The sequence below is a fragment of the Siniperca chuatsi genome, linkage group LG2 (assembly GCF_020085105.1).
Source record: "Siniperca chuatsi isolate FFG_IHB_CAS linkage group LG2, ASM2008510v1, whole genome shotgun sequence".
Classification (NCBI taxonomy): domain Eukaryota; kingdom Metazoa; phylum Chordata; class Actinopteri; order Centrarchiformes; family Sinipercidae; genus Siniperca; species Siniperca chuatsi.
The window spans coordinates 11869216-11890858 of NC_058043.1; the positions used below are offsets into that span (position 1 = coordinate 11869216).

At 40.0% G+C, this 21643-nt stretch overlaps 2 protein-coding genes across 3 annotated transcripts in view; one reads left to right on the top strand and one right to left on the bottom strand.

Moving 5' to 3' along the window:
- The first annotated feature begins 42 nt into the window (after positions 1 to 42).
- Positions 43 to 21643, top strand: part of LOC122886984 (potassium voltage-gated channel subfamily D member 3-like) — a 129674-nt gene continuing 108073 nt past the window's right edge. Inside the window, exons 1-2 of the mRNA XM_044219784.1 lie at positions 43 to 1668; positions 19742 to 19942. The gene's annotated coding sequence lies outside the window, so the exon portion shown is untranslated. The remainder of the gene's footprint in view (positions 1669 to 19741; positions 19943 to 21643) is intronic.
- wnt2ba (wingless-type MMTV integration site family, member 2Ba) lies at positions 3811 to 16027 on the bottom strand. 2 transcript variants are annotated; one of them, XM_044219819.1, is made up of 6 exons: positions 15800 to 16027; positions 15361 to 15619; positions 12284 to 12504; positions 11178 to 11452; positions 10487 to 10751; positions 3811 to 8208 (listed from the first exon to the last, which is right to left on the bottom strand). In XM_044219819.1, exons 2-6 carry the CDS (start codon positions 15522 to 15524, stop codon positions 7979 to 7981), a joined length of 1155 nt encoding a protein of 384 aa, XP_044075754.1. In that variant the 5' UTR covers positions 15525 to 15619; positions 15800 to 16027; the 3' UTR covers positions 3811 to 7978. The 2 variants fall into 2 exon arrangements, with proteins under 2 accessions (XP_044075754.1, XP_044075746.1); XM_044219811.1 differs by having other exon boundaries at positions 15361 to 16027.

Sequence of the window (21643 nt, forward strand, 5' to 3'; positions counted from 1 at the left end):
TAGAAATTGAATACTTCACTTCAGTTGCAAGTACCTGCATTCAGACAAGACAAACAGGGCTGTAAAAAAAAAAATAAATTGTCTGATCAAAAACTTCATAATTTCTACAGGCATGGATAGAAAGGTCAACTACTACAGTGGGAGACATATTTAAACACTTTCCTTTTGTATGGTGGGTGTCATTTCCCTTCATCCTTTAAAATCACTTTAGTATTGATAGGGAGTTGGTATCTTGTTCAAGGACAAACTACTCACTCTGCCATCTTGCTGCTGCTCCTGGACTAAATAAAGCCAAGAGCCATCATGCCCATCTTTATGATTACACCACTCCACCACCATCAGCAGATGCTTTTATGTGGTATGTTCCCAGTGAACCACTGGTGCCATAATCATACTCCATACACTTGTGCTCAAGTGGCGAGCAGCAGTAATGAAAATCACTGTCAAGGACTGTTGACGGGTGCTCAAGTGTTTGCTCTCAGAGCCAGAGCGCAGTTTCATGCTGCATGTTGAAACGTGAATTGCTCATTGACCTCTGTAGCGGAGTGCATCAAAGTCAGGGTAACCAAGCAAAATAGAAAGAATACAGAAACAGTACAATACAGTATATAGGAGTTTCCTTTTATCTCCTCATGCCCTTTATGATAAGATACAAGATGTTAGCATTTACAACATTCATAAGCATAGCCAGTAGGGTTAGTAAGATAAATAAATACTAAAATTAGGATTTGGGGGATATACCAGTGTGGGAAAGCCACACAGGTGGGAAACGATGTCCTACACAGACACACAAACACTTCTCCAGTGGAAAGATGCAGTCCTGACAGTCCCACTAAATATGAGTTGTCATGTGCTAATACCTCCGGCCAGCCCTGTAAGCTCACCAGCACCCTGAATTAATGAACTCATGTGGCCTGGGATCTTTGCCAAGTGTGAACTTGAAGGTGACATACAGAATGAAAAAACAGCATTATGTCTGTCCATGGGTCAGTGTTTCAGTGTGTACAATTTGATCCTTCCAAGAATGAGCTGTTTGAAATGTGGTTTTGTAGACTTGTGAATTATGACAATAATGATATTTTATGTATTATTTAATATTTCATATCTAATTGGGTTTAGCCTATTTATTATTCCTGATGGCCACCCAGTGAGAAAAAAAAGTATAATCAAATACAACACACACTTAAGGTGAGGTGACCCTTTTTGTGAGGCCATCCCCCAAATGGAGTAAAATCAAGCTAGTTAAGGCAGACAAGTCCTATTGCACTCATAGGTTGCGCTGCTACACTGTCATGTGACATATTCTACCTTCTGGAACACAAATCTAACGCACCCTTTGTGATAGGGCGGGCTACATAAACGGTCAGTGCCATGCCTGCTGTTTAGCTCTGCTAGCCTACTGCAACACTGCTCCTTTGCTAACAACACTTCTGAAAACACTTGCTGCTAACATCAATGCTAACTGTTTTTGGTTTTGTGGAGCAGCTAGTAAGCTAGCAAAATTATCCTGTCCTTTCTGCTGCTCTTGCTGGGATTCAACAACTCCATTTATCAAACGCCATTTCAAGCCGGATGCTGTTTTGCTGTCACTGTGTCAGCTATGGGACCATGGCAACTCTTCCCAAAAATGTTGTACTTCACTGAGACTGCTTCACTTTACCAAGATAAGTGCTGTGCTGCCTTTGCTAATTTACTTGTCTTTAGTGATGCCTTGGCTCTGTTTGGCTGTTTCTGTGCTTGATGCTTGGCAATATAATGACCTATGACATTGCTGATGCTGCTGGCTGTCCTGATGCTTCCCTGCAGATTTGCTTATGAACAGTGTCGTTTTGCTCAAATCTGCTTTTATGCTGCTTTCATCTACCATTGGGCTTACGTTTTGGTTGTTGTTTGGCACAGTCAATTATGACACTTTAATTCTGTAGTGGTGAAACATGAATACTCATGCTCAAGTATTTTGAGTGTTGGGCTTTTGTGTATGTCTCCCCTGGCTTCTGTTGTTTCGGCATGTTTTTCTGTTGTCTCCCTACAAGGTCTGTTGAAGCGCATAATATTTTATATTGGCTTTAGGGAGGTAAACATAACTGATTTCATGCAGCTACACTCAACAACCTTAATGTTTTATCCATGTACTGATTGTTTTCTGTTGCTTACATTTCATAAGAGGACATAGTCTGCTCAAGCCATTCATTTTTTTTGTCAGTTTAATCTGTATAGGCTCATAATTATCTGCTGCATAGCTTAAGTGTCTAGCCTGTCTTAATCTGCTGCTGCACATCAGGTGGGTTGTTGGTGGATTTACTCATCTCAGTTCACAATGTGGTGTATATACTCTTTTGTGGTCTGGTGCCAAGCAGTAAAGTAGCCACACAGTAGCTGGTGCTTGTGGCCAATATAAAATAGATTTAACATAATGGCTGGTGTCAGGCTCTGTACCCTGTGGCTTTTAGGGGACGTTTTTATCACCACTCCCCAAATATCAGTTATGTACATACTCTGTATTCACATAATAAATCCACTGCATCTGAGTTGGCTGAATTAATTTAAGAAAAATGCCTTTTGGTAATTTAACATCCAGTGTGCATCAATGGATGTGTGCCCTGCTAAAGTGTCCTTGAGAAAGACACTGAACCCCAGTATTCTCATTTATTGTATGTCACTAGGCATATACTGTAAGCGTCAGCTAGATGCCTGCAATGAAATGGTCTTGGGTTATGCTGTAAAAGGATAATTTACATTGTATAATCTTTAGTTTGTGGGAGTCTTTTCCTTTGTCAGTGTTATAGAAACATACTGTATATGAGATTTATAGCTGGATTTTAGTCTTTCTCCGAGTAACAAATGGGTATGATGTCACTTGGCAAGGGCAGTAAATATATTACACTCTAGCAGCTACAGTCAAGTCCAATTTCATGTCCACACAAAGCTCTTAATTACTGCTGATAAGGGCATAAGGGCCATTTTTCTTCCAAGAAAAACAGTGAAAGTTGCCAAAGATTTTCAACACTTTTCTAAATAGTCTAGAGAGCAACAATTTCACAATGTATACATATAAACATATTTCCCATATTGTGTACATCATAGATAATCATCATATGATTAGGTGGAGTGCAGTGTTTTGGACTCGAGGACTAGTCAGACAAGTTCAAGGAGAATAAGTATGAAATTGACACTGAATCGTTTTTGACTCATTACAATTTGTAAGCATGGATTACAACATTTCGCTCTTCTGGTTTCCCTGAATGTGAAACAACCATGTGGGCCACATTGTTAGTCTCTCCCCCCGGGCCAATTTTAGCTCTGAAATGTTGTTAAATTGAGACACCCATTTGATATCACTAAGATGGCAGAGAATGCCTGCGATGCCACTCCTGTTATTTTTACAGTTCAACTGGATCACACATTGTGGGGGACAAAGCAGCACGGATACTGTGACAGATTTAAAGATCAGCAAAGGATTATTTATCTACTCTGCGTGTGTACATTTTAGCTAATTGCTTGACTAAGAAAATCCCCCAATTCTAAGATTCCTTAAAGATAATGTTATATTCAAACTTTGGAGATATTTTGTTAATTATTTTAAATCATTTTAAATCATTAAAACCTGTTGCTATCTAAGCCCACCATCTGCCAGTCCAGTTATGTTTCTGGAAAACATACTCTGGAATTACCTGACATTGAACTGACTGAACTTTAAAACACCAACACAGTTGGTTCCATTATCTTTATCCTCTCCCTGCCATAACTGAATCAGGGCTAAAACACCGATATAAGCTGGAAGAGAACGGAAGACCTCTAATGGGAGTGACAGAGGGTGGATCAACAAGGTTTAATATGGAGCCAGTAAGGTATTTTGGGACCTGCATTTCAAAGGTGACTGTACCTCCCTAGACAGTAATACAAACTAGGACATTGTTGCACCAAACACTGACAGAGGAAAAGATTGACTTGGACATAAAAATGCGGCATCAGCCTCAATTGAACAGTCAAAAATTCATGGTATCAGTAACAGATAAAAACAATTTTTTTGACTGAAATGGAATTACAGTACATCTGAAAATTCAAGAGTTCTAAATAGACCCAAATGAACTCATGTAACTACAACATTAACCCTCAACCAAATCCATAGTACCGATCAGTGCAGGCTCAGTGGTTTCCAATGTGGTTTTAGGCATAAAATGTTAAATTTCATATTTCAAACAGACTGAAACCGTCAGTGTTGTGCTTTATTACACTCAGTAGAACTGGGGAATTGAAATGTGAATTTTTGATGGCCAGAGCAGCACAGGCCCAGGTCGGCCCCCACTGTGTGTGAACAGCTCTCACCTTTCTAATCTTTAAGAAAAACACAGCCAACATGCTCTTCATTTACATTCAAAACAGGCTCTTTTGTTTGCAATTAACTTTTGACTTGTGAACGTTTGACATGGTGTGTCATTTAGCCTTGTTCAAAGTGCTTTACTTTGGCTTCCCTCGTCATTACGTGGACTTGAAAAATTTTGTTGACTTTCAGCATCCACAGCTTGTTGTCAGATTCATTTAGATCTATAAACCCCTCTGAGGGTTGCGTCTCCAATGGCCTAACATAATGTCTGGCTGCATTACCACATGTTGAAAAGTCAAATTCAGGGTTCACAGCTACTCCACTGCTCTTTCTGAAATGTCTTGGCCCAGTTTCATGAAATACTTGTACTTTGTGCACTTATGTGCACAAAGGACTGAAAGCACAATTGCATAAGATTGCATTGTTAAAGTGTTCTGTCACAATAAGATGACAGAAGAAACATGCTGTGCTGGCCTTTGCAATGAAGACCAAGCAATAAGAACAGCTCCAATTGCAACCTTAAGATACAACACACCACTGAGAAGCATACATTGGAGAAAGAGTGTGTGTGATAATGACTAGTTTGAAAATAGTGACAAGACCTCATATCGTCCTGTATAAATAGGATCTTCAGTTTAAAGTACATATCTTGCTGTTCATTTGTAGTTAGTATCTATGCAATCTCAGAACCCATTGCTATCGTCTGACGACGATTAGCCTCTGGGGGCAATGGCCAATGTTTTGGGGCTTCCGGTGTAGCTAGCGGAAATCCGGATAACGGATATCTGGGCCAAGACTTAGTCTTCCGTGCATCGGTCATTGTTTACAGTCTGATTAGCAATCTCGGAACCCATTGGCTATCGTTTGACGATGATTTAAATGCAGATACAATTTTCAAAAAAGCTGATTAAAAGCTAAACTCTAGGGTTTTGAGATTGATTAAAAACCTAAATCGTTGTGAGATGATAGCCGATGGGTTCCAAGATTGGTTTTCGGCCGACACACTGCACCTCTTCTGCTCTCCACACGGACTGTTTACCTGCATACAACCAAAGCCCGCTCAAACGTGGTCAGTACTACTCGGACTACAAACGGAAACCAGAACCCTTCAGATACCAAAATCTTGTCCCTTGCCTACAGATTCTGCATTCACATGCAGATATCTGTTTAAAGGATCTATGAAACTATAGCAGCATATAAATGTTGTGACACTTTTTTAAATGTCATTCTACGGCCCTCTAGTTTGAGGGAAGTAGCATTACGTTATCAGCAGTGTAAACTGTTGGTGACACACAGCTGTGGTGTCTGTTAAAGCTAAACTGATTCTGATAAAGGTGGCAGTAAGAAGGTGAGTCTAGTTAAAACTGAGCTCCATGTACCACCATAAGTTACTGGCATCATGAACCTTCATCACAACTTAACAGAATGTTATTTTCAGATCAGTAAAGTTTCACTTCACAAACTGAGACCCAGCTGCAACCAGGGAATGCACATTTACCTGGACAAGTGATCCAAGGGGAGACACTGTGTCCTATACCATCTTAAAAATAATTGTCTCACCATCAGTAATCCATAGCTTTAAAAGCGAACTTCCAACTTGGAACAGCATAAATGCAGGATATAGTGAAGGTTTTTACAGAAGCAACTGTACATCTGATAAAAATTTCAAAAAACATTTCCATAGCATTTTGGAATTTACTGCCATCAAACTAGAGGCATGAGGGGTGGATGAAAATTTAAGAAACAACTAAGACTAGAGAACTAGAAGTAGCTAAATCTTTGCAAACAACAAAGGCTGCAGGCATGATAGCTAACTCGGTGTTCAGATCGAAAACAGCCGCCAACACAGGGGGCATGTTTAAGGAACAGATGATATAAGATCCCTGAAGGGAAGTTTTAAATAATAAATCCATGAGTTTGAAGGCTTATTAGACACCAAATAAATGCAGCAGTTTGTAATACTATGACACTGGATTTGACAACTTTGGAAAGTTATCACGTCAAAAATAATTTTATCCTCATTCATGAATGATCATCAGGTAAACAGTAGAATTTAAGCATTAAAATTAAGTAATCTACATTGAATGTACACTCGCATTGGCCTACACCATGCCTTGCTTGCATTTTGTTGCAGCAAAACTTCAACATTTTTACACTTTTCAACAAAAAATATTGTTATGGTAGCCTAATTGAAATGACTGAAGGGCATGAATTTTGTTTTTTTTACGCAGTGCTGTTGGCTGTCTGAACCATGGATGTATAATAAGAGCTGGATATGGTGCCGCTGCTCAGCCTTGCAGCCAAATTTCTTCCAGTAGCTACTCGTGTTATTGCAACAAAAAATTCACCTGCGGCCCAAAAAGCATTTTCCCCATAGGCTACCATTATAAAAGAGACATCTGTAAAATTGTTGACAGGACACCTCAAACTGCAAACAAGGTCAATTATGACTCTTTCTATTATGAATTTTTGATCATTGGAGGTTTTATATTTGTAAAACTTTCCTCGAGCCGAGAAAAGTGACTTAAAAATCTTTGACATCATCACAATGTAAAGTGTATGGGCCGAGCGGGAACTCATAGGCGGGGCCAGCGGGCAAAACATTATTCAGTGGGCCGCATACCCTGGAAGTAAACCTGGATGCTGGAAAACTTTTTTTGACATATGTCCCAGGTGAGCAATTCTCATTGGAATGAATAGGTGCCATTTTGGGGTCAGGTATCCAGTTCTAATAATACATCGATGGTCTGAACACGGTCTAAGGACAATTGCTTGAAGCTGTCGGTGTAGCATTGAAACAAAAACAAATGGAAACAAAGGCAAAGAACCAGAGGTAGAAATAATAGTTTTCCATAAGGCAACACAGCTAGAATGTGTTAGACCAATGACCGTCAAACATGTGGGATACTATATGAAAATGTAGCCCTTTCAGATAATAGTCCAAAGTCCACATGAAGCTTCATTTTTCCTGTTAGTGTGTCCTTTTTCTCCCGAGAACCTGCCAAAATTCCGCTCTGCAGCCAGTATGCTGCCACTTTAACTGAAAGTCCTTGCTTGTTCTTGTGTTTGTGGTTCCTTTGGATTCACAGTGTGATTGTCTGTCCATATTCGAGTAGGAAATTTTTCATAAGCTCCCTTCGGTTTTGTATTTTAAATGATGCGTTGCAGTACCATACAATGACTTGATATCATTTTAAATGATAGGTCAGTGTTTTACAATATCTCAAAAGAGCTCTCCAGCTTTTTTTTAATCTCTTTTCAGGCTAAATATTACTATTATTATCATCAATCTGAGCTATGTCATGTGCTCATACAGCCTTTCATACTGTAAAACAAGTAGACATTAACCATCAACCAAGGGTGCATTTACAACAGAATATTCAGCCATTTTGTATCAAAGATTCAAAGTTTGTCTTAAAAAAACTCAACAAATTGTTCTTAAACACGCATTAAAGCAGCACACGATTAGTAACTGGGCCTAATTTCCAGTTTAGCATCAAGGTCTGTAAAGTCTCGGCTTCAGGAAGTGTCAATTCATCAAAAGCCAGAGGTAATACAGTAAAGAGATCCCAATTATATGTCCCATAATAAGATGCAGTCATTAGCTCACAGGTTAATGAGTCAGTGGTGAGTGTGATTGGTCAGGTCTTCTCGTTAAGTTATGTCCAGCCAATCAGGTCGCTTGTGGGGCTTGCAGGTGTGAACGTCCACAACATCCTCGCAGTCTTTGCACTCCACAGCGCAGCACCACTTGAACTTGCACTCACACTTGGTGACACGTTTGACACGCATGGTGTCATAGCCTCGCCCACAGCACATGACCTCACAGCCATCTGTTCCTCTTGAAGACTTGTTGCACACTCTGCCTGCTGTGCCCAAAGAGCCTGTAAAGAAATATATATGTTACCGTAAAAATCATAATTTTTCTTCTGGCCTAATGAAATGTCACATTTGGTTTTGAGAGGATTCTCAACACAACAATGTTGTTGTTGTATACCCCCTGCCCTTTACCAGCACGCCATAAATGATAAAACATTTTTGAGTCTGAAAAACATTTTGTCATTTATATTGTTCATTTTTTCATATTAATGAAAAATGTTACATGTTAGACAAAAACATTAAAAAAGACAAATCATGATTACAACTTTACCAAACCTTTACCAATACTTTAGCCTAACTTTAACCCCCAAAAAACAAATCCAAAGCTTTTTTTTTTATGAATAATTAAAAAAATGTATAGCCTAATTGGGGGGGGGCAAGTTGTAAACACTATATTGACATATTATAAAGTTGATATAGCAAATGTATTAACAAACACTTGCTTATTCACACATCCAGCCCACCTGGAACAATATTAGCATGTGTTATTTGAAGTTTTCTTTCTTCCCACATGAAAAATGTCAGTCCAATATTCACTCTCCTTTTAGCTCTTTATTAGTCCCCACCAATTCCTGAGGGGAATATCTGGCTCTTTAGCTGCTAAATGTTCACTAGCTAGTTGGTAACTTTGTCTGTCTGGTGCTGGGCAGATACTGTACAGTTGGTTTATCAGAGCTTTTAGCTGAAAACAGATGCATGCTGCTTGATGGTCGTTCAGAGCTGAGTTTGCAGGCCAGAAAACCAAAACAATGAGCTGCAAGATGCAACAACGCTCTGTAGAGCAGAGGGGGGACAGCAGTGATAATTCCTCACTTTGAGTGACCCCTTTCACAGTACACATCCAATGATAATATAAATATTTATGTGCAGCTTTAAAGGAATTAGAACTCACTTCTATTTTTAAGGTAGGAACGGCATGCAGCTTTTCTATTCCTTATCTAGTAACTCTATAGTCACTCTTTGTTCTTCAGTGGTTGGTTACTGGTTGTCCTAGTCACATATCAGCTCAACTTAATTCCATTTTGGAAAACCTCCAGTGACGACATACTGTAGATGTCCAGAACCACTGATGTTGGCAGTTGACCACCTCTGAACACCAGTGGATAGTTTGATGCTGAAAACTGAAACTATTTTTCCAAAGTGAAATATCACTTTTCCCACACTCTTCAGCAGGGTATTGGCTTCCAGACACGCTGACAGAAAAGTCTCAACACAAAGGTGTCCATGTACTCAGGTGTAAAATCTAGGCCTAAGATCAGATGCCACGTCTAATAACAGAGCATCCCTGAAGTAAAGAGAAAAGGATGAGAGGAGATATTCCCCCCAGGCTCTAGGGTGTGGAGCTTAATACTGACCAAAGGAAGGATTTGAAAAATAAGCCTGCATGTATCCTTAGGCTGTGAATTCCTATACAATGGAGATTAGTGGTGAGGAGGGTCATAAGCTTACTTTAAGATCACCTTTTAACAAGGGAAGACAGCCTTTCCTTTGAGTGGACACACCTTCATTACCCCTCACTTGTCAAGCTGCAACCAAGCTAACAGCAGGGAGGAGTGGGAGAATCTGATAAGTTAGTACCATCATGTCCCCTGCACATGTGCACTGTGCTATCTTACCTAACCTATTAACAGTGAGTTAGTGAACTCCTTCACGCTCTATTGAATGGGCTGGATTGGAGGAGAGAGACAGAGCTTAACAAGGCAAAGCAAACACTAGGAATTAAAGGAGATGTTAAAGGTCAAATCATTGAACTTTAAGCTGTGAAGGAATGCAAATCTTCATTGGACGAGTCTCTGATTCTCATAGATTTTGTAAACCTGACAAAGGACCAGCTACCTGTTTGACTTGTCTTATATCAATATATTAAATTGTTTCAAAGGTATAATATTTAACTTTTCTGCATTTAAAATGTATGAAAATGACTATACCTATGGTATATACTGTATGTTGTTGAGATGTGTACTTACATTATCCCAAATGTTTCCAACAATTTTCAAACCCAGAGAAATCTGTAATTTTAATCAAGGTAATGGGGCGTTTTGGCCTCCTGCCAATGGCGTCATATCGCCTTTGCGCCTGTGTCAGCGTTGTGGTTGTCTGCCAGAAGCTGTCATAATCTGACTCTTTATCCAGTGTTAAGCCACATTTTTACGAAACGCTTTTTAGATCTTGGTCGTTTTTAGCTATATATTTTAACTGGATGAAGGATTTTCGTCATCAGGTGTCTGGATTTTAAGTTAGCAGAGAAACGAGCTGAGTGAAATTCTTCATTCGTTCACTCACCCGCTGTGCGGTCCATGAGACAGTAATCTGGTGAGTTTTCGACGTACACCAACTCATTCTTAGTGCTTCCCTTGAAGTCCTTGTCAGCCACCATGAAGCCCGTCCCGTCCTGGTTCATAGTCACCTCGGTGGCAGTGTTGTACTTCTTGCGAAGGTAGTCTCCAGTTCGCCTGAAGTCAGACATCGCCAGCCAGCAGGTTCTCAGAGAACAGGAGCCACTGACCCCGTGACACTTGCACTCCAGCTTCATAAAGCGTTTCACTGCCTATAGCAGAGATCAAAGGTGAAAGGGTGTTAAGCCTATGAGGTTGCCCATGGCATGATGTAGGTGTGATCAGCCCTGCTAGCACAGTTGGTAGCTAAATATTCTTCGCTGGACTGGATTTTACTGATCTTTAAGTTGCTAGAAAGTTTGATTAGCAAGATTGCCTACTGTAAATGGTCTAAAACAAACTATTAAATGGATGCTTGATATAAACTGTTTAGAAAAATACACAGTATATAATATTATATTGCCCAAGCCACTTGAAATAAAAGGTTCTGTTAAAGTAAATCAGAAATTGTGGCAAAATGTGCTCTTGTCTCAGTCTCTCACAGTTGGACGCAGGCTTACACGTCTAGAAATAATTCTCTCAACTGCAACACAAAGTGGTGCTAAAGCTTAAGTATTAACATTAAAGCTGCTGCTCACCATCCGACCGCACCGGTTGTTGTGCAGGTTCATCAGTGCACGAGCGTCTTTCACCATCCTCTCTCGAGCATCTACAAAGGCCTTGGCGAATTTTATGCCGTAGTTGATGTTGTCGCTACATCCACCCCAGTCAAAATTGCCCCTGTCGTCGCTAGCTCGTCCTCGCTTATGGTCGCAGTTGCAGATCTTTAGCTCCCCCTGACTGCAGGCCCTGGTAATGGCGTAGACCACTCCTGCTGAAGAGATGGCATACACGAACGCTGCCTCTCGGCTGCCTGAGTGCACAGGAAAGAGAGGTGTTGCAATGAAATCCTTCAAAAAAGAATGTATTATTGTCAATGGAAAATTGTTTTTACTGCTACTTTTATTTGATAAATGACAGTGATGTAAATGTTGTTGGAAACCACGCCACAACTGGTTTTGTTGCTTTCTTTGGTAAGATTAAAGTTGCTCTTTTAGTTCACTGTGTTACTGTTCAGTAAAGCAGCCTTTCTCCAGTATATTCCAGACAGCAGGAGCACAGAAATCAGTCCATTTATGGTTGATGGTCCAGAAGCATGTCAGCTATAATATCACAGTCCAGCCGATTCTCCTTTCACCTTTTAATTTGCACAGATGGCAGCTTTCTCAGTCACTGGGCTGTGTTTTCATTTCAGACAAGAGGAGATTTTGAGGGTTATTTGGTCTGGCTTTCCCACCCACCTCCCGTCCTCATTCCTGCTCACGCAATGAAGCAGAACACAGGCGATATGTCAGGGAGTAAAGCTTTGTCTAGCTGCCAGAAACATCTACCCAAATATTTACATCTCCTATTACTGTTTATACATCACCAGTGTGGTGATCTGCTACTTGTTTTCTGAGAACATCCACTTTCCCAATCTTCCCTCATTCCGGAGAAGGTAAAAAACACCCACACTTTCTCTTTCTGTTTGTATTCTAGGACAAAGTTGATTTAATAAGACACCTATTAATTCTCTGCTTATCTGGTAACAGCGGCAGACATTTACGAGGATGATTAACTCGAGTGTCACTGACGTAAACAACCACTGTCACGCACATACGAAGAACCACACAGATAGAAATCCCAGTCACATGTGCAGACTCACTTCGCAGCATCACCCTGCCAAACACAGTGTGGTCCCGGTCCAGCGTGCTGCAGTTCCAGCGGTGGTGTCTGAACTGGTGCTGGCACTCTTTGATCCACTCTTTTGCTCCCTCACCAATGGACTGCATCAGGTCCGGGTGCCGCTGGCACAGCTGCCGCTGCTTGTTCACCAGGCCGGGAATGTTGTCGCAGATCACCCGAGCACCCAGTGCTCCGATGTACCTGCAGACACACATCCAACACAGTATTGATAATGATAAGTTAAAGGGGCACTCCACCAATTTTACACAAAGTTTACTTGACATAAGGGACTACCGCTTAGCCTGTGTAAAGTTGTACAGTATGTTGTCTTCTGTGGCTCTGGAGGAACTTTGCCAAGTTTGAGAAAATAACCCTTGATGATGTCATCGGGATTATCGCTTAGTCTTATGCAGCATTCACGCAATGTCGGCAGAATGGAAACAATTGGAAAACCTCCTGTAATTCTGATTTGGAAGAGTTCATGCATTATTCCAAGATGGTTACCCTACTGCTAGTGTTTTATTCACGCCAATAATAGCTAATTAGCTAAAGTTGTTTATTAACAAGTAAATCCAGATACAAACAAACTGTGTACCTCAATTGCATTAGTGTTAATATTCGTTTTTATTTAAGTGTAACTGTCAGCGATGATGGCTTTGCAGCCGTTTTGCCCTGGTTTGTTGACTTTTTTGTAGTTCTTTTCACCAAGTGGGAGATATTGTACCTGTCAGAAATTCGCAATATCTCAAAGTCAGAACTTGAAAATACAAGTCAGATGTTGACGTGAAGGTTTTTTACCACTGCTCGTAATTACGGTGCGAACGATATGACATGAACTCAGCAGTAAAAACTACAAACATATGACAGAAAATCTGTTTCACAAACTTGAGGCGTGGAGTTTGAAAGACGTGGGTGTTTCCTAGACAGGGAGGGTCTAACAACACTATAGAGTTGCATTATGGGTAATGTAGGATCCAACACTTTTGGAGCTTGATGCATTCCAAGGACTAAAAGTCAGAACATCTCAGCCTCTGCTGCTTTATGTGCTGGACTATCGTGGTCGGGACAAGTTGCCCGACAACCAACGGTCGGGTCGGCCCATAAGCCCCCATAAAATGGCAGTTTATCGTTTTTTACACTTTGGGTTAATGTGTTAATGAGCTTTAGAGATTTTGTTATTTTTGGACAGAGCCAGGCTAGCTGTTTCCAGTCTTTATGCTAAGCTAAGTTAGCTGGCTGCTGTTTGTAGCTTCATATTTTGTGTAGAGACAAGAGAGTGTTATCAATCTTCTCATCTAACTCTCGGCAAGAAAGCGAAATATTTCCCAAAATGTCAAACTTTTCCTTTAAAGTCTCGATTATAGATTCCAAGTAGTGTGCCTATTTTTCGTCGTATTCATATATCCCTTGTCTACTTGAGACTCAGATATTCAGGATGTAGAAGAGATTATTAAATTCCTCACGTTCAGTGAAAAGCACCTCTTTCCCTGTGACAGGCCTTTGCCTCCTGCTCTATTCAGACATAATCCCTTACTTTGTAACAACTCTTAGAAGGGCGGATCACATGCTGGTGGTATTGTGACACTGGGGGGGCCTCTTATCAACAGGACATAAGGACAGTCATCTACAGTGCAAGTGACCGCTCAGGCCTTTCCCTCCCTCCTGTCTAAGCCTGCATGCTCCACTCTCCATCCGGATATCATTATAGTCCCTAATCGCAGCCACATTTGTGTCGCCTGGCCACCGAGACAGAAACAGACATAGCAGGCAGTTTCCACTCCCGTTATGGCTGTCCCAGTTCTATCTGCGACTATCTGCCTGAGCAGTAAAGCAGAGCAGAAGCACTACTTGTGTTCATTGTGTGTTGTACATACCGGCTGTGCCAAAAGACCCCTGACTGTCTACAAGAGGACACACACATTGAAAGAGAGAGGGAATGGGGTCCTGTGCAGCAAGACACATGGTGCTCATCTAAATTATCGCAATAGTTAAAAATAGCCCCTAACAATACAAAGCAGGATTAAATAAGTATTAATCATCTGGACACAAAGCTTCCAAGCCTCTCCTACTCTGTCTCTCTCTCTTTCTCTGGACTTTCTCAGCGATTTTAATCACAATTTTTCCATAATGTGTTTGCATAAGACAGCAAAGGGATTACACAATGTTGGCTCTCTTGGGAAATTACCATTCATAACATTATTTACAAAGGGTGCATTTTTAATCTAAATCATCTGTAAAACACAGTATAATTGTTGTGGGGTGCAGGGCCATAATTCAAACATAAAGGAAGAAAACGTAGCATTAGGATTGCTTCACTGTGGTTAGTTAAATATAAAGTACACATCAAATACAATTTCTGTAAGTGTGATCTGACACCAGAACAACTATTTCAGGTGGGTGGGATAAGGGGGTGGGGGGTGCTTACTCCCGGGCATATTTTTTTTCCTCCTCTGAGCATTTAAAACCTCACGAGAAATCATCATGGGGCATTTATTCATGCACCAGCGCCTGCACCTGCCACTTGCAAGATGGATGGATAGGGGAGCTTCCCCCCAACACCATTAATCTTCATAAACTCATGACACACATTGCTGTGCTGAACATCTCACTTTGCATTGATGTTTGAAAAAAAAAAATAACCTCAGCACAAAAATTCCCATGCAGAGGTGAACTAAGATGAAAGTGTTCCATTTTTACCATTTATTGGACAATTTATGGACATAAACCAAGTTGATTTTTGTAGGTTTGGCAAAAGAATCAACAGAATGGCTTCATCAAGATGAAAGTTTTGTTTGTAAAATAAGCAGGAGAAAGTATAGATCCCTGTTTTGCCTTTTTGACAAGAGAATTCCCCACTTTTTATACCTGACAGAGGAAAATTAAGAGTAAATGAGTAAACCTAAGTGTAAAATTTAGGTTTTGTTTTAGTCATGTTTGCATCAGAAATTTTTTCTACACTTGCATCTGTAACTTCACTTTGGCTATTCATCTTACAGATGTGCATCTAATTAACTAATCAATCGTGTAATCTAAAACTGATCTAAATATCTCACTCACCACCACGACGAATCCACTCTCGGTGTGAAAATGAGCAGGAGCAAAATAAAAATGAAGTATATTTTAGAGATGGGTTTGGAGTGATGATGGCTTTTTGTCCCATTTCTGATCGCCATAGCCCTGCTGCTGTTTGATAAGCTCCGAGATTTCAGCAGACAAAACATGCTTGTTCTTTTTTTATGTGTTGGCAAAAGCTGCACAATCAGGTGTGAAAGTCCTTGACGATTGTCTGCCGTCCATCACTGGGGAACTAAAAGAACTTCAAACGGAGGAAAAGTGGTTTTAAACTCCATCATTTAACTGCTGCTAGTTTAATAATTACATACAGATTATCTGTCAATGCATCCATAATCTTCAGGGGCGTCGGAGACTAGAATTAATGAGTGAGCAGAATAAGCCCTCCGTCTCAGATGCCTCTAACAGTCCTGTATAAATTCACCTTTCTCGTCAGCTGTTGCGCACCGAAATGAATGTCACTAAAGCTGCGGGAAGTTGTAAAGTACAAAATCCGATGCTGTAACACAGTAACAAAAGTGGTAAAAGTCGCTTAAATCTGATACGAGGCGAGTGGAAGAACTATTTCCGAGGATGGGACAGACATTGTGCGCACCTTTCCTCCTGTAGCCGGGAATGAAGATGCGCACCTAAACGCTCTGAGCTCCGCTGCGGTGCGTCAGCCTTCTGTGATTCCCCCCTCCCTCCACCCCCACCCCTTTGTCAGAAAATTACAAATAGCGGTATGTAGACCAACAGACAGCAGGAAAGGACTTGTATATATGTACTTTGATGGAAAGTGATCCTTGCCTGTGATGTCTGCTGGTTAAAAGTCAACGCATCTAACTTTTTGCCACTTCAGAACAACCATTAAAATACAGCCTTGTCCAATGTAATATTGTAATAGTAACGATTCCAGTGGGGGAAGGGGAGTTTGTGACTGCACTCAACTATCATGTCGTTGTATATCTAGTAGCATTGTGTAATATTTCTCTAGGGACTTGTTGCCTGTATTATACCTTTTACATTTGGTATAGTTCAGTCTATTATATGAGTAGGTAGATACATTTGTCTAAAACCAAAATGTTTTTGGTTCATTTCTGCAATAAAATCATCTTTTTCAAAATGGAACATTTAAAACCATTAAGGACTGTGTTATAACACACTTAATGTTTGGAAGCCATGCAACTGAATCAAAAAGCCTCCTGTGGCAACCACGTTAAATAATTTATTTACAAAGATTATTAATAGTAGTCAAGGCAGTTTGATTTATATAACCCAATATCAGAAATCACAAATTTGCCTCAAGGGGCTTTACAATCTGTACAGCATACACACCCTCTGTCCCCTTGATTCAGAAAAGGGAAAAACTTCTCCCAAAAAAAACCTTTTACGAGAGAAAATGTATTGATATGGATGAAAACACTTTGCGTGGTGTTTCTCTCTTTATTTATTAACATTATTGGACCAAACGTTGGTGTTTCCAATGAATAAAAAGTACGCAGATCTCCTGATGTCTGTTTGTGTCATCGGTGTAGAGGAGAAAGTTTTGCTTGGGAACCTTCAGCTATGAGGGGTCAAGCTTTCATGCTTTGACACATCATTAAACAGGAACTTGGTGTCTCCATAGAGATAGGTAATCCTTCCCAGGGGGCATTTTAAACATAGTTTCATATACCTGCTAGTCCAGTGTCATTGGTCTCGCAGAATTAAACACATCAAAACATCTTTGCTGTTGCATGGAGCCCTCTTAAGTTGTGATGTCTAAGATTTTGACTGGTATGAGCCCAGGTTCGAGAAACCCATTCAAAGGCAGTTTCACAATTGTAAATATGCTCAGATTTCAGTCCAAAAATTAAACTTGTTTCCTGGAAAGCTGCCCAAAGGTTTCATCGGGTAGTTGCATTATTAGTCAGTCAATCTGACACGACACCAGCCATCCTCAGACCCTCTGTTTTGTTTTGGCACATATTTCTTATCCAAACAGACAGGCATGCAATAGATGCTGTATGTACAGAAAAGACAAAAATAATTAAAGCAAAAGGGAAAAGAGACAAGAGGTGAGGCTGAGGCAGAAGCTGGAAGAGTCTACTTCAAAGCTGAGAATCAAATTGGACTGGAAGATACTGTATCGGCAAATACTTTGCACAAAGCAAATATTTGACACAAAATACATATATAATTTCATTTATTTAGTTATCGTTGAGGGTGGAGAAAATACTTTGGCCTTGTAATTAATTTGTGTCCAAAACTAGACTTTGGTCACTTGTCACTGGTTTGAAGAGACAACTCCACGTCAAGTATAAGTAGCCTCTTACATTTGCATGGTAGTTGACTTTTGACATGGCTTATATCGGTCATGTGATGTAATGCCCAGTTTCTCCAAGTTTGGTATGTGGCCCAATATAGTCCTTTTTTCCGTTGGAAAATCATTAATAACTTCTAAAAAGTTGCCTCCATGCCATGCGACTCATGGTGGGAGAGTAAATATCTTATTTCCAAGCACTTGAACCTCTCCTGTAATGCCACCAGAGTGCATGTTTGTAGTTCCGCTCATATCAACAGTCCCGATCCAGAAACAGGTTTGTCTCATTGAGCCAATGTGGAAACATATGACCCACCTCAAGGACATTTCTTGCTTGTATCCCTGTGACTTCAGTGAGTCACTTGGTGCTGTGTGCGTCCAGCAGGTAGAGAAAAGCACTGACGAGACGCTATGTGCATATAGTATGAGTGTGTGAGGTCATTTTAATCAGTGCAAATCCAGGGGTGTTAGTTAGAGACCTACATAAAGGTCAATAACAATGCAGCTGCCTAAAAATACCACAGCACAGCGAATGTAATGGTGTGTTTGTGAATGTAAACTGTCAACTTGGAGTTCAGTAGGATTTTCCAAATAACACAAATAGTTCTGTTTTTGTTTTGTCTTTTAATTCCCAAAACAACAAATAAATGCACATAACACTGTGTGCTTTTCGATATAGATGAAAGTTTTGTTGGCTTCAAGTCTGTGTCCTTTCCATCACTGGACGTTCTTCCCTCTTATATCACACACATAGACAGAAACACACACATAGTCCAGCTGTTTGTCCTTCAGTTATATCATATCTGGATTTGGAGCGACACTCAGATCCTCATTACATGTGACCCTGTCTTTCTTTACCCTCAGGACAAGCTATGGATTTTACAGTGACAACTCTATAACAAATTGCTTTACAGGGAGCAGGTGATGGTGGCGATAACACTCGTCATCCGGCCCTCCCTCTCCTTCTGTCTCGCTTTGAGCCAGCTCCAGCTGTGGTCTTTAAGAGGCTCAGTGTGGGGGCCTGAGCTCCTATTCTAGGCCCATCTCATGGCCTGGGCTAATTTTGGACAGAGAAGAGGGGGCGACAGGCAGAAAAGAAAACGAGAGCAAGAAGATAAAGAGATTGGACCACTACAAGCCGCAGCACAGATGACAATGATTATGACATTGTTGTGGGACCAGTGCTGTGACAGCAGTCATCGCTGATACAGGCAGGAAAATGGATGGCTAGACGGACTGTATTTTGCTTTTGTTCAACAGGTCTGAAATGAGAAGGTTGTAAATTTGTGATTTAACTCATGACGGGTTACGTGCTCCCTCCTTGACCTCAGTTTTGTCATCTCATTCACACATGGCACTGCAGCCATGAGACCATGTGTCTCATTGTATTTCTGCTTTTGTGCACCGCAGTCATAAAGTACAGCACTTACCAGATCTGCCCAGGGAGGGACATGTGGCTGCAGCAATCCTTTTCAAGTTCATTTATATATATATATATATATATATATATATATATATATATATATATATATATATATATATATATATATAAAAATAATTAGTGCTTTATCATAACTAACGTCTCACACGACCTTACAGAGAAAAGATCCAACAAATCTACATAAGAATTTTCACGTCCACTCCAGGAAAAAGGATTTGCCAACTCTGAAGTTGGGCACTTTAGAAAGAAATGTAATCTACTGCTCTGAGATTTATTCTTATGGACAAAAGTTAATTATTACCCCTCTAGATCCATTTTGGGTCATGAACCATAGCTTGAGTAAAGGTTTTTAAAAAGACATCATTTTTTATCCAAGTCATGCAGCCAAAAGTCAGAGTTTGAATATAAAGTCAGTATTTGAATATTAATGCATACAAAGACATTTCAGGTCAACGCAGATATGTAAGACATCCAGGTTTGAAAGTGAGGCATAAGTACTACTCAGACAAAGCCAAAAAAAGAAAGTAAAACAAATGTCAGTGACAATATATTCTGGTTTTTGCTAAATGCCAGTGGTTTTAGGATTTCTCACAAAGATTACACAAGGTTTTACAATATAGACTATTATGTCTTCTGCTCAGTGTTGTGGATTGACTCCCTGCAGAGGACCACAGCAGAGTAGAGTGAGCAGCCATGCTGGCAGTGACAACAGCGAGGACGTGGCCCCTCACAGCTCATCAACCTGAGCCTGTGTTTATGAAGGCTGAGAAAGATGGGGCTTTGCTGGAGGACCAGGCATGCCTGTGCTGGATTTGGGATGCGGCCACTGGAATGGTAATTAGGTGAGCTGAGCAGGGAAGAGGTGACTCGTCCCGTTAACCCTTCCCCAACAATTTGGGGATTTAGTGTGATGGAAAGCCTAGTCATCGTGTGCTCTGCATGTATCTGCTGGTCATGATGTCGGGGCACATTGACTGATTTGTGTGTGTGAGAGAGAGAGAGAGAGAGAGACTATATATAATAGAACACAGAGAAGATATTTGTCAAGCATCTTTCTGTACTTTCTGTGCACTTGCGCAATTGCAAACTCATCACCACCACCCAGTTTCTCTCATAAATTGCATCACTTAAACAACACACCACTAGAGCACTGTTTACAGCTGAAGCAACATAGGGCGCAAAATAACAAACAGTTCAGTCCACTTAAGGGTTTCATAACTTATCTTCGCAACCAAATGGGAGCAAAAGGTGAGATTATTCTTTTCAGCATCCAAATATAGTCAAAGACCACATTCACACAAATACAGAAATATGAAACATACATAAAATACACAGTTCATATGACTGTCACTGAATGTTTGCTTCCAGTGGACGGTAGAATAAAACCTCCAATATACCACTAACTTCCATTATCTTGTATATGCAGTCTCTGTAATCTTAATAGCATATCCACTGAAATTCATTTTACCATTTTTAAAAACAGTTTTTACTGTTTAAAAAGAATAAGGTATTGCATGTTAACTCTGCATGAAACTAACATACCTGTACTTTTCACACATTTCATAGATTCACAAATAAATCCACAATACAACATAATATGGCTTATTAATTACTTATTGCTGCATTTTCACAGCTGTCTTTTATGGTGCCAACAGTTCAAGTACACATCGATACAATCTACTGAATATTAGGAATGACAAAAAAACAGATTATTGTATGTATGAGAGAAACAGTGGCAGATGTCAAATGTCTTGAGGAGTAATAATTCATGGATCTTTGTATTTCCCAGCCTGCTGTAAGCTACTTAGTTTAGCTACTTATCAAACACTGACCTCTAGAGGACACTCATTGGCAGTACAGTACTAAAAGTACTATATAGCCTTACTGCAGAATACTACATTAGTGCAATTTTGAACACAAAGAAATAAGCAAATCTGTGGCTTCAATATGTAAATCATTATGTGAAGGTGATCTGTTGAAACAATATCTGCCTTATGACATTTCTATTCAAATGCATTTAATCATTTTCCTTCATTTGTAAGCGATCCATTTAATAGATACACTTTCCTTTCTTGGGCAAAAACTCTCAAAGTAACTTTATCATTATCTATTGATTTATACAATTTAAAAAAATTAATCGGTAGCAATTCTGACATTCGATTCATTATTTTTGTCATTTTGCAAGCAGAATTGCCAGATTCCCTGGTTCCAGCTTCTCTAATGCGAGGATTTTATGCTTTTTTTTTTCTTTTTCTTTTATTTTTTTATATATGACAGTAAACTGAATATCTTTGGGTTTTGCACATTTGGTCAAATAAAATGAGCTGTGTGTGCTTTTTTTCACTATTTTCTGATATTTTATAGACAAAACAATTAATCAAGAAAATAATCAGATTAATTGATAATGAAAATAATGGTTAGTTGTAGCCCTACACTGTAAGCAGCTTTCCCTCATTAGATTCGTACTATTGTTGGCATTAATACCTACATCACTGCCTACTGGCAACATATAATTCCTATGAGTGTATAAATAAAGAGATGAA

What these genes read in the sequence shown, in the direction of transcription:
- wnt2ba (XM_044219819.1), bottom strand. Translation starts at nt 15,524, where the DNA reads ATGTTTTGTCTGCTGAAATCTCGGAGCTTATCAAACAGCAGCAGGGCT. An exon ending in AGAGTGGATTCGTCGTGGTG is followed by an intron (nt 12,505 to 15,360) that starts GTGAGTGAGATA and finishes GTGTGTCTGCAG; the next exon opens with GTACATCGGAGCACTGGGTG. An exon ending in ACAACCGGTGCGGTCGGATG is followed by an intron (nt 10,752 to 11,177) that starts GTGAGCAGCAGC and finishes TCTCTGCTATAG; the next exon opens with GCAGTGAAACGCTTTATGAA.